Below are 13,073 nucleotides of genomic sequence, written 5' to 3'. Positions count from 1 at the left end.
AAAGCTGCCTGCGTGGTGGCCTTGTGTAGCGTGTTGCGGTGGTGGTTAAAGACAGAGTGAGAGAGAGAGACAGTGTCATTTATTTTGAGTTAGATAGAGCAGGCAGGCGAGTCAGTTAGCTTCAGTTACAGTGTGTAGAGGATATATATGCATCCCAGGTGTTGTATATATATTTATACACTGTATTCAGTTTAGCTAGATCCGTTCCTGTTATTCTCTTCATAATATACTGACAGGCAGGCAGGTGATTGTGCTAGCTGCAGTATTTTCACTTAGTGTACTGTGTCCTCTGCACAGTGTGTACCTAAAGCTTACCTGAATACAATTGCTGGTGTTCTCATACAAATACAGGCAGGGACCTGCAGTATTTTGATTTACTGTCCTTTGCACAGGACAAGACATTACATTAAAGCCGCAAGCAGTTTTAAATTACTTTTTTTCCTATAGAAATTTCATTTTGTGCAGGGACAGTTCTAAACACAGGAAACACGTGCCACTTCATAGGCATACTATTGACACCCAGCAGGTACGATAGTTAAATATTTCACTTTTTTTCCACTTTAAGCATCATTAAAATCACTGCTCCCGAAAAAACAGCCGTTTTGAAAACTTTTTTTCTTTGCATTGATACATGTCCCCTGGGGCAGGATCTGGGTGCCCAGACCCTTTTTCGGACAATAACTTGCATATTAGCCTTTAAAATTAGCACTTTTGATTTCGAACGTTCGAGTCCCATAGACTTTAATGGGGTTCTAAAGTTTGCGCAAACTTTTGGCCCGTTCGCAGGTTCTGGTGCGAACCGAACCGGGGGGGGGGGATGTTAGGCTCATCACTATTTACTATATTTGATATTTAATGTAGCGCCCTGCTATTTTCATAGCTGGTGCTGCCTTAAATTTAGAGGTTGTTCAGAGACTTAGTTACCTCTGACCGTATTGTTTTACCAAATTTTGGGCCTCTGTTCCAGCCGCGGCTGCACTGTGAGTGACCACTGTTGTTGTCTGGGGTGTTGGTACCACCCCAGGCCAAGGGTGGCAGCAGTCGAGTCTGGGTGTATTGGGTGTTTTTCCTCAGCAACCAATCAGTGGGGGTTGATCGCCTCGCTGTGAATGCGGGGGGAGAGTACTTAAGGGTCAGACGTCATTAGTTTTGGGGTCGACATCATAGTGAGGCCATCCCTGGCTGTCCTTCCACCACCCCCGTGTGGGGCCCTCATGGCCGGGGGTGCGTGTTTGAGTGTTCCTGGCTCCGGGACCATGTTGGTCCGGGGTTGTGTTCTACTATGTAGGCCTGGTAGTCAGACTGGGTCTACAATTGCAGAGTGGTCCTGTACTGTCCTTCCTGAGGGAGGAAGCCAACCAATGAAGCACCTGTCTGGGGGAGTACCGAGCACAAGGCTGGTATCTCAGGAGAGGCCTTGAACTTCATCAAAGGATGCATGCTTGCTGAGAGCCTGAATGATGGTCGCCTGTCAGTTCTGAATTTATGAAGCTTATTCAAGAGAGATCCGGGTGCTTAATCCTGTGTTCAGAAGGATTCTGGACCATATATATCTCCACCTTTGGGAAGGTCTGTGGCAGAGACTTTGCTAAAGTTTCCATGTGACATCCAGGCTGCTAGGCTGGTGAGAGAGGCTATCCAGGTGCACAACACCCACTCTGGCTAGAGTGGCTACGAAAGCTAAATTGCTGGAAGCAAGACTGTTTCCGAACAATGTTATACACCTGAACCTACTACCTATTCCCCTTTTCTACCTCTTCAACTACTACTACTTTTATTCTTTACCCCATTGGGTAATAAAGCACAAAAAAAGACATTTAAAGTGTGGACATTGCAGTTCTTCTCAGCTCTCATCATATATACTAGACGGCAAAGGAATAGAGGTAACATGCCACCCAAAACTAACCAGCAGCTCTTTCGGGGGTAGTGCTACATTAATATCTCTCAGATATGATTTGGGTTAAATGAGAGTTCTTTGACCATGAGTGAAAGCTTTAACTCAATAACAACAATTTATTGGTGAGTAGTAGAAAGTCTAAACTAATACACAGCAATCTATCTATAGCCTATACAAAGGAAGAAAATCTTAGGTTAAAATAAAAGAATACGGATTATATTCAGGGGTCAAGTCCTGGGGAAAAAAGTGTGGGAACTCCCACCCAAGATCCACTCCCCCACCAAAAAAATAATTATACGCTTATATGCATAATTACTAAACCGCATGGTTTTTTTTCCGATCCACTGTACCTTAGTAATCCTTTATGCTACTGGGCGCTTCCTGTATATGGATTCATCGGGTAGTGTGCGGGTATTCCATCACTTCCTCGATGCCGCAATGTCTCCTGGGAGCTTTTGTCATTGTTCCCAGGAGACGTTGCGGAGGTCTGTCGCGAGTTATCACGGTATTTAGAAAGAAGCAAGCAATTTCTCCTGGCCGCTTAGTGAAGGATTGGCTCGGGCAGCTCGGCTGCTCTAGTCCTGCAAAGGGAACTGAGTTCCTGCTGTGAAAAAAGTGCAGGAACTCCGTTCCCACGCGTTCCCGCAGGACTTGAGCCCTGATTATATTCCTTAAAACATTGATCTACAAACAGTAGGACATAAAAGACATAAGACAAACCTATTTAAATACAAGTACAAGGCAGACATTTCCCATAGTTACCAGGCTACGGCCTACAAAGTTTCCATTCATGTGACTGCTCTACCAGAGAGTGTGTTTCTCCCCTCCCATTTAGTTTGTGTATATCATTACAGACTGGTGCCTCATTGGTTGGCTCAGATTGGTGGGCCTCCCTAATCCTGGTTAAGGATTGGCTAAATCTCCAATCCCTATACTTTGCATAAGTCAGCCCTCTTTAATGCAAATCTTTGGCACAGACTTGAGCGTAAGATATAACCTTGCAAGTAGACATTTTTAGGGAAATTTAGTATTCATGATGGGCTGGCCACCCTCATTGCATATCTCAAGGTATCCTTTGAAGTGAATATATATACAACAAAGTTTGGGTCCCATTGTTTAGATAAACTGCTACAAGCCTAGGCACTGACTCGACTGTATAACAGGGCCTTCTGGGAAGCTATATTATACCCCTACATAGATACAAGTCTAAATGAAATATATTTATAATTACAATTATTTTACAACTATTAATGGAGATTTCACAGAAACTTATAAGGCAACAACACCATAAAGTTTATTTACTAAAGCTGGAGAGTGTAAAGTCAGTCTCACTTCTGCATAGAAACCAATTAGCTTCCAGGTTTTATTGCCAAAGCTTTATTGAACAAGCTGAGGTTAGAACCTGATTGGTTTCTTTGCAGAAATGAGACTGATTTTGAAGCACACGATGATCCAAAACCTGCTCTCACCATCAATATACACTCTGGTGGTGTCTTGCAGGTTCGGCACGTTCTAAGGTCTATACCAGATCGACACCAACTCTCCAGATCCCTCTCACTTTATGAAATCAGTGAGAATGCAAACTTTGTGTCTCTCTAATGTAAAATCATGTTCGGTGGGCCATCATGTTAGTGCACAGGTCATTCATTGCTAACAGATTTCAAGAACAAGGTTACAAACTGTTAACGCGGGTGGTTCCTTCCCTTTTCCATTAAATGATCCCGCAGGTGCCGAGCAGTTGTTGATGTCAGTCTGAACCTGGGACGCTACTCCACATTTTCTGGAGCTGTCCCCTACTGCATCTATTTTGGACCTTAATGCGTTAGTAAAGGACATTTTTTTTCCCATTTAAAATAACAAACATGTTATACTTACCTCCACTGTGCAGTTCGTTTTGCACAGAGTGGCCCTGATCCACGTCTTCTGGGGTCCCTCGGCGGCTGTCTCTGGTCCTCCCCGTAATTACTCACCACAGTCATGCGAGAGCTCGCATGGTGGTCAGTAATTGCGGGCGCGCTCCCGTGATACAGCGAGCGGCCATAGCTGCTCACTGAATCACTCGGCCCCGCCCCTCTGCGCACCACGTCACTGGATGTGATTGACAGTAGCACCAGCCAATGGCTCAATCCATCCGCTCTAGCCAATTAGTGGCCAGGCTAAGCGGCAAAGAGGATCTCGGGACCGCGCAGAACTTTCGAGAGGTCAGGTAAGTATAACGGGGGCTCGGGGGGGGGGGCGGCAGCATCCAATGTTTTTTCCCCTTAATGCATAGATTGCATTAAGGTGAACATTTTTTTTTCTTTACAACTCCTTTAAGCTCACATGGACCTAGGGACAAACCCCATCAGCTATTTACTTAATAAAGCACTATAAATCCTCCTTGTCAGTCCATCTGTCCTGGTCTTATAGCTACAGGCATCATTTAGATATCATTGTTTGCAGCAGGCGATTCTGTGCACGATAAGAACGATCATAGATTCAGTTCCACCTCTTGATCGTTCTTATAGGCAGCGGGAGGGGATGTCTCCCCTCCCGCTGCTATCTGGTGTTTCTCCGGGCTCTCCCGTGCCATCGGGGGCCCGGAGAACGAATAGGCCAGCGCTGGCTCACGATGATAGAGATTTCCAGTCATCTCTATGACCGTTGGAGGGTACCCAGAAGTAAACAAAGCCACAATCGCGGCTGTCAGCATGAGATCGGTGAACTTTTTTTTCACTTATTGACCCCGCATCTCTCTATAAAGAGGACCTGTCACAATATATTCCTATTACAAGGGATGTTTACATTCCTTGTAATAGGAATAAACGTGATCAAAAAAAATCCTATTACAAGGGATGTTTACATTCCCTGTAATAGGAATTTAAGTGAAACATTTAAATGTAAAAAAAAGTGTAAAAATAAAAAAATTAAGTAAAATAAAAAATGTAATAATAATAAAAAATGTAAAACGCATGTAAGTCATGCATGTAAGTCAACCAAAAAATGTTGGGGCGCTGTCACCGGAGCCCCTATGGACGAGCCTCCACTGGTCGTTTGTAACACACTGAGACCAATAGCACAAATCAGTTGTTAACAGATCCACCCTCTGCAGAGCATATCACATATACTACTCACCTTTTTTTAAAACATAGTTATAGTATATTTCTTTGATTGAATAATTTTTTATAATTTCAAGCATATGGAGGATTTTATGTCTCTATTCAGGTTTGTAGAATCTGACAAACAGGGGATTCCTTTGGGTGAAATGGTCTGCTGACTGGTTGATCATATTGTACTAACCTGTTTTTGTTTTTGCTCCACTTACCTTTGTATGGCATTTGTGATCCTGTCTTCAGAAAGAGTCTACGTCCAGGGTACACTTTCTTTGAAATAAGATTATACCCCAAGGCAACACAGCCATGTCGCTGACAGTTTAGGCACATGCCCTTCTCAAAGGTATCATAATCTTTACACTCATATGCCATGCTGTTCTTATCTTCATTCTTTATGGAATCTAAGAACAAGTTGACTGATCTCTCATGGGCACACTTGACTGACTCGGAGAATCCTTATGATAAAGAACAAAAAAAGAAACAAGTTGGTCATGATTATGGGTAGTTATTTGGGCACACAAGGAAGCCCTGGCACTTGATACAGATCTGGCCTCTATATTCAGGCTCCATCAGGCACATTATTTTAAAGGGAACCAAATGTAAGAGATTTGATTCAGTTACCACATGCTGAAGCTCACTGAAATGGGTTCTGCTGTTATGTACCATGCAGATTTTGCTTGGAAATATCATTGAACACTTGACACCCAACCCCATACACCGGGGATTCTAGATTGTAACCCTTTCTCCAAATATCCAAATCAATTAATAAAGCTTTGAATCAAGTTTGGCTTTAAATTGGGAAGTACCTAAATAATTACTGAGCAATGCTGTTGTAACCATCACACTATACTACATATTGTAACAGATTGTAAATTTAGTTTCTTACCAAGGAGACCATACTCCACTAAATGGTTGTATATGTCTCTGAACTGGCAGCCAGGTTGTATGTTGCCTCCATTGGGATAAAAATCATAGTGGCCAACTGGTTGGTTAATGCCAACGCTTAATCCTATATGCTGTTGTGTGTTTGTATGGATTGCATCAACAAGGGTTGCATCATCTGGAGACAAGCGATCTGTTTCAGACATTCCTTCAAATAAAGGGCCGGCTGGATCAAGTCCTACAAAATATTTACATGCACATGACATGTAAAAAAATGTATTAATCATTACAGCTCTAATAGAAAATACAAAAATATGTTTAGTTAGAGTCGGTTCACACAGGGGCAACACGACTTCCAGCACGACTTTGGGAGGCAACTTGTAGACGACTTGAGTATGAATCACCAGGCAACTTACAAGGCAACTTCAAGTTTCCTCCAGGACAGTACAAGGCAACTTCAAATCGCCTACAGGACAGGAGGCTTTCCAGTGGCCAATCAAACAACAATCAGCTCTGGGAGAGGGAGGGGTTTGCCTGAGAAATGTATGTTCTCTTCCTATAAAGTTGCTTCAGTTAAGACAGTGATCAGACTTTAGAGGCAACTTCCATTGAAACCAATGGGTACAAGTTGCCTACAAGTTGCCTACAAGTCTGATTGAAGTAGTACAGGAACCTTTTCTGAAGTCGGGGCGACTTCAGTAGTGTGTATTAAGACAGCTCCATTCACTTCCACTTTTTCTCAACCACACGACTTGGGACGACTTGGGGCAACTTCCAGTCGGATCCCAGGTCGCCCTGTGTGAAACGGCTCTAAGTGTTGCTTTGTATGATGCATTGAGAGCCGCTTCACACTGGGGCGACCTGGGATCCGACTTCAAGTCGTCCCAAGTTGCCCCAAGTCGTGTGGTCGAGAAAATAATGGAAGTGAATGGAGCCATCTTAATGTACACTACTGAAGTCGCTCCAACTTCTGAAAAGGTTCCTGTATTACTTCAATCCGACTTCTAGGCAACTTGTAGGCAACTTGTACCCATTGATTTCAATGGAAGTCACCTCAGAAGTCTGATCACTGTCTTAACTGGAGCAACAATACAGGAAGATAACATACATTTCTCAGGCAAACCCCTCCCTCCCACAGAGCTGATTGTTGTTTGATTGGACACTGGAAAGCCTCCTGTCCTGGAGGTGACTTGAAGTTGCCTTGTAAGTTGCCTGGTGATTCATACTCAAGTCGTGTCCAAGTTGCCTCCCAAAGTCGTGCTAGAAGTCATGTTGCCCCTGTGTGAATGGGCTCTTAAGATGTAGATCTGGATAATAAAGATACATGTTCTATATAACCTATAAAAGAAGGTGCAGTAAAAAAAGGCCTGCTGCTGCACTTCCGGCGCCAGGTAGCGAATTGGTCCTTCAACCACAGTGATAGTGAGGTGGTGACACACTATCTAAAGGTGTAGAGACAATACCAATGATTATATGGTGTTGTTCTAAAAAGCAGCTATTTAAAATAAATGGTGACCCATCTATAAAGTGAATACTAAAAAGTTATCAAATAAAAGTGAACTGTTGTTCAAAGTGATAAAACAACGCTATAAACAGATATACTCTGTTCAGATGGATATCTTGAATAAGTGATGGTGAGGGAGGTGATCGATCAATGGTATATAAGCACCTAATACCAAACAAAAATTAATTTGTGAATGCACCTAAATGTGGATAAGTCGCCCAAAAAGGAGGAAATAGGCTTACCACTGCAAATCTATGTGTGATTTGCTTACAAACCATCAATACATCCAGGTACTGTACGGGTTAAACCAACTCAGGCGGGGGTACATAGAAGGCAAAAAAACACAGGGATCATAGTGTAATGTGACTAAGCATTGTCCCCTGCTAAGAATGGAAAAAAACTTTTAGTTAATGCCCGTACAATATTGTGAAAAAGGTATGCAGATAATGAAATGGTTTCACCGATATACTCCTGTCCCCAGGGGCCGCGCGAGTACTGCAGATCAGCTGGTCTCGTTCTCCCGCTGTGGTGGGCAAAAGGTGGAGCACGGTGGAACGCACTTTCGACTTCCGTGTAGCGTCTGACTGTAGCCACGCCCTGACGCGTTTCGTCACTTCCGACTTCGACTGAGGGCGTGGCTACGTGACGCCTTCACTATCTCTTTATACCACAGCATCCAGCGGCTATTGGTTGTGTCCTTACCGCCCACCGGATTTGATTGATCCGGACATAGAGATGGACATCAGCCGGGATGTTTAATGGGTTTACAAGAGGAATAATGAGGGAAATCTAAACTGCATTTTAATATGGCCAAATAAGCCTAAAAAAGGGGTGAAATCACGTCTTCCTCGTTTTATATTGGGATATGTGCCATTGGTAAATGGCACATGCGGGGAGACGTGTGTTCTCACGAGTGATTACTATCATTAAAAGATCATTTGTTTAAATGAGCGTTATGGGCATTAATGAAAGATAATTTATAATTTAATAAATTAATACATATGTCAAAGAGGAAAATGAGGGTTATTCATCGTTTTAATTTTTGGTGGCAGACTTCTAGAGCTACAATGGGTCATAGCCAATCGCATTTAAGGTGGGAGTGTCTAGTTCGTTCATCACTGCTCCGTGTATGGGTGGACAGGAAAACAGTGATGTGGATCAAAAAATCCCCGTAGATTGCGGAGTAACAATTTAAATGTAGTAACTTGTTACAGTGGCATAAGAATAATCAATATAGCTACTAATAGAAAGATTATTGGTGTATGTGATTTATATACATAGTGACGGGAATACAGTGGTCACTTATAAGGCACGTTGTTCCGCCTCACAAATGCACACGAGATGTGCATTCTATATTATAACTAAGGCGTCATATGTTTGAGGCAAGTTATATAATTTTGCGAGCTGCGTATAAATTGTAGATGATTAGTGTATTCAACACAGTTATTGGTCCACCTAATACTGTGAGGAGTAATATCTCTACAGTAAAATAGGTTGTTAATGTGTATAGAGACACATAAGGACATAAAGTGTATATCTACATGTAAAAAAACGCATGTGGTTAAGGTGTTTAAAAATACCTTAAAAGGTATAGCATACCAAAGACATTAAAATCAAAAACAATATATAGTATACAGTGAAGTGCACCCGAGGATCACTGTTAATGACATTATTGAAGGATAATTCAAGGACAATTAAAAAGAAGGTCCATAAAATAGTGTATAAGAATATATATATAAAAATATATATATAAAAAGATATAAAAATATAAAAATATATAGAAAGAGAGATAATTAATAAAATTGGGATAATTAAAAAAATTAAAAAATTAAAAAATTATCATTATCATAGAACAGATATAAAAAGATGTAAATGTGCAAATAGACCAATCTGCCGAGATCATAATGCTAAGGTAAAGGAATAGAAAAACGTGTGTGTGTATACTAATGGTTCTGTATATGCTCATGAACACAGGCATACACTGGAGGACATGGATCTATTAACTGGTAATATATATGATCTTTGCATGGTCATTTATATACGGGGAGGACGTAGACAAGCCCTATTTGGGCTTGTTAGTGAGTAATCGCCATAGCTTAGAACACATCTGGGGTCTGTGTTCATGTGGTACGTAAATTCATACATCAAAAGTCACTAATGAAACAATTTATATCCAAGTCAATGTTCAGTCCCTTCGGTGCCAGCGTGCCTGCCAAATAGATCCATTCCGTTTCACGCTGTGAAAGTTCCCTCACATGGTTGCAACCTCTCCAGGCAGGTTCAACATGGTCTATGGCCCAGAATTTTAGACCAGCAGGGTTGCGGTTATGATGTAACAAAAAGTGGAGGGACACATTATGGTCCTTATATCCAAATTTAATGTTTGCAACATGTTCCGCTATTCTAATTCTGAATTTTCTCTTGGTTCTGCCTATGTACATTAAATGGCAAGGGCACTCAAGCATGTAGACGACATGGGTGGTGTTGCATGTTATAAATGATTTTACTTGGAACTGAGTATTGTTAGAGGTGGAAGTAAAGGTGTCGATACAATTTCTTGGTCTATTAGCTTCCTTACATGGCAAACATTTTTTGCAGGCAAAGAAACCATTTTTATCCCATATTGATGGTAGTTTCTTAGGAGGGTCTAGGATCTTTTCACCACCTTATCCCCAAAACTTACAGCCTTCCTGTATATGAAACTAGGTTTGATCGGGAGGACTGTATTTAAAATCTTGTCAAGGAATAAAATGTGCCAGTGATTTTTAAAAATTGATTCAACTTCTTTATATTGGCTATGGAACCCAGAGATGAAGCTCCATTCGTGAATGTTTTTTCTTATCTGGGGTTGTGATTTATAAAAAATAAATCATCAATGTAGCGTTTATAAAATAATAACTCCTTCTGTTGTGTTTTAAAAATCGTTTTATCCTCCCATTCGGCCATGAAGAGGTTGGCAATGCTCGGGGCAAATTTGGCCCCCATAGCAACTCCATTATTTTGTGTATAAAAACAATTGTTATACCAGAAGTAGTTATGTCCCAAACAGAAATCTAGACAGTTGCGGAGAAATACTTTAAGGTTATGGGAGAGGTCTTCTCTCCTAGATAGGGCCCAATTCAGTGATAAAAGTGCGTCATCATGCTGAATAATAGTGTATAAGGATGAGACGTCGGCCGTCACTAAAAACACATTATCGAGGCCAGTAAAATCTATCTCTTGTAGTAGGATGAGTAACTCTTTTGTATCCTTTAAGTACGCTTTAGTGGCCGTAACACTTTTCTGCAGATAGTGGTCCAGGAACTGGCCTAGTCTAGCTGTCACAGATCCAATTCCATTGACGATTGGTCTTGCTGGTGGACGCAAAAGTATTTCTCCGCAACTGTCTAGATTTCTGTTTGGGACATAACTACTTCTGGTATAACAATTGTTTTTATACACAAAATAATGGAGTTGCTATGGGGGCCAAATTTGCCCCGAGCATTGCCAACCTCTTCATGGTCGAATGGGAGGATAAAACGATTTTTAAAACACAACAGAAGGAGTTATTATTTTATAAACGCTACATTGATGATTTATTTTTTATTTGGGCTGGTTCACTTTTAACATTGGAGTCATTTTTAAAGGATCTTAATTCAAACAGACACAACATTCACTTGACTAGTGAATATAATCAGGACAGTATCCATTTTTTGGACCTAAACATTTTTAGAGATAACAACAAACTGGGGACCAAGGTTTACTTCAAGCCAACTGACGCAAATAGTTTTCTGCCTACCCAAAGTGGACACCACCCGATGTGGTTAAAAAACATTCCAAAAGGTCAGCTGATGCGCGTTAAACGTAATTGCAGCAATGACATGGACTTCAAATCACAGTCCCTCCTTCTTAAGGAGAAATTTTTGGAAAAAGGATACAAAAACAATCACTTGGATAGGATCATTGAAGGCCTTGGACAACTTCCCCGTTCCAGTTGCCTGATTGCTTCACAACCCCAGATAAGAAAAAAACATTCACGAATGGAGCTTCATCTCTGGGTTCCATAGCCAATATAAAGAAGTTGAATCAATTTTTAAAAATCACTGGCACATTTTATTCCTTGACAAGATTTTAAATACAGTCCTCCCGATCAAACCTAGTTTCATATACAGGAAGGCTGTAAGTTTTGGGGATAAGGTGGTGAAAAAGATCCTAGACCCTCCTAAGAAACTACCATCAATATGGGATAAAAATGGTTTCTTTGCCTGCAAAAAATGTTTGCCATGTAAGGAAGCTAATAGACCAAGAAATTGTATCGACACCTTTACTTCCACTTCTAACAATACTCAGTTCCAAGTAAAATCATTTATAACATGCAACACCACCCATGTCGTCTACATGCTTGAGTGCCCTTGCCATTTAATGTACATAGGCAGAACCAAGAGAAAACTCAGAATTAGAATAGCGGAACATGTTGCAAACATTAAATTGGGATATAAGGACCATAATGTGTCCCTCCACTTTTTGTTACATCATAACCGCAACCCTGCTGGTCTAAAATTCTGGGCCATAGACCATGTTGAACCTGCCTGGAGAGGTTGCAACCATGTGAGGGAACTTTCACAGCGTGAAACGGAATGGATCTATTTGGCAGGCACGCTGGCACCGAAGGGACTGAACATTGACTTGGATATAAATTGTTTCATTAGTGACTTTTGATGTATGAATTTACGTACCACATGAACACAGACCCCAGATGTGTTCTAAGCTATGGCGATTACTCACTAACAAGCCCAAATAGGGCTTGTCTACGTCCTCCCCGTATATAAATGACCATGCAGAGATCATATATATTACCAGTTAATAGATCCATGTCCTCCAGTGTATGCCTGTGTTCATGAGCATATACATGAACCATTAGTATACACACACACGTTTTTCTATTCCTTTACCTTAGCATTATGATCTTGGCAGATTGGTCTATTTGCACATTTACATCTTTTTATATCTGTTCTATGATAATGATAATTTTTTAATTTTTTAATTTTTTAAATTATCCCAATTTTATTAATTATCTCTCTTTCTATATATTTTTATATCTTTATATATATATATTTTTATATATATATTCTTATACACTATTTTATGGACCTTCTTTTTAATTGTCCTTGAATTATCCTTCAATAATGTCATTAACAGTGATCCTCGGGTGCACTTCACTGTATACTATATATTGTTTTTGATTTTAATGTCTTTGGTATGCTATACCTTTTAAGGTATTTTTAAACACCTTAACCACATGCGTTTTTTTACATGTAGATATACACTTTATGTCCTTATGTGTCTCTATACACATTAACAACCTATTTTACTGTAGAGATATTACTCCTCACAGTATTAGGTGGACCAATAACCGTGTTGAATACACTAATCATCTACAATTTATACGCAGCTCGCAAAATTATATAACTTGCCTCAAACATATGGCGCCTTAGTTATAATATAGAATGCACATCTCGTGTGCATTTGTGAGGCGGAACAACGTGCCTTATAAGTGACCACTATATTCCCGTCACTATGTATATAAATCACATACACCAATAATCTTTCTATTAGTAGCTATATTGATTATTCTTATGCCACTGTAACAAGTTACTACATTTAAATTGTTACTCCGCAATCTACGGGGATTTTTTGATCCACATCACTGTTTTCCTGT

At 40.6% G+C, this 13,073-nt stretch overlaps 1 protein-coding gene across 1 annotated transcript in view; it reads right to left on the bottom strand.

Moving 5' to 3' along the window:
- LIPC (lipase C, hepatic type) overlaps positions 1–13,073 on the bottom strand; it is a 212,728-nt gene that overhangs the window by 44,045 nt on the left and 155,610 nt on the right. The window contains exons 7-8 of the mRNA XM_040342761.1: positions 5,876–6,109; positions 5,202–5,444 (exon numbers count right to left, since the gene is read on the bottom strand). Coding sequence (XP_040198695.1) covers positions 5,202–5,444; positions 5,876–6,109 — 477 coding nt within the window. The remainder of the gene's footprint in view (positions 1–5,201; positions 5,445–5,875; positions 6,110–13,073) is intronic.

Source organism: Rana temporaria, chromosome 3 (genome assembly GCF_905171775.1).
Source record: "Rana temporaria chromosome 3, aRanTem1.1, whole genome shotgun sequence".
Classification (NCBI taxonomy): Eukaryota; Metazoa; Chordata; class Amphibia; order Anura; family Ranidae; genus Rana; species Rana temporaria.
This window is presented reverse-complemented; position numbering and strand designations above follow the sequence as displayed.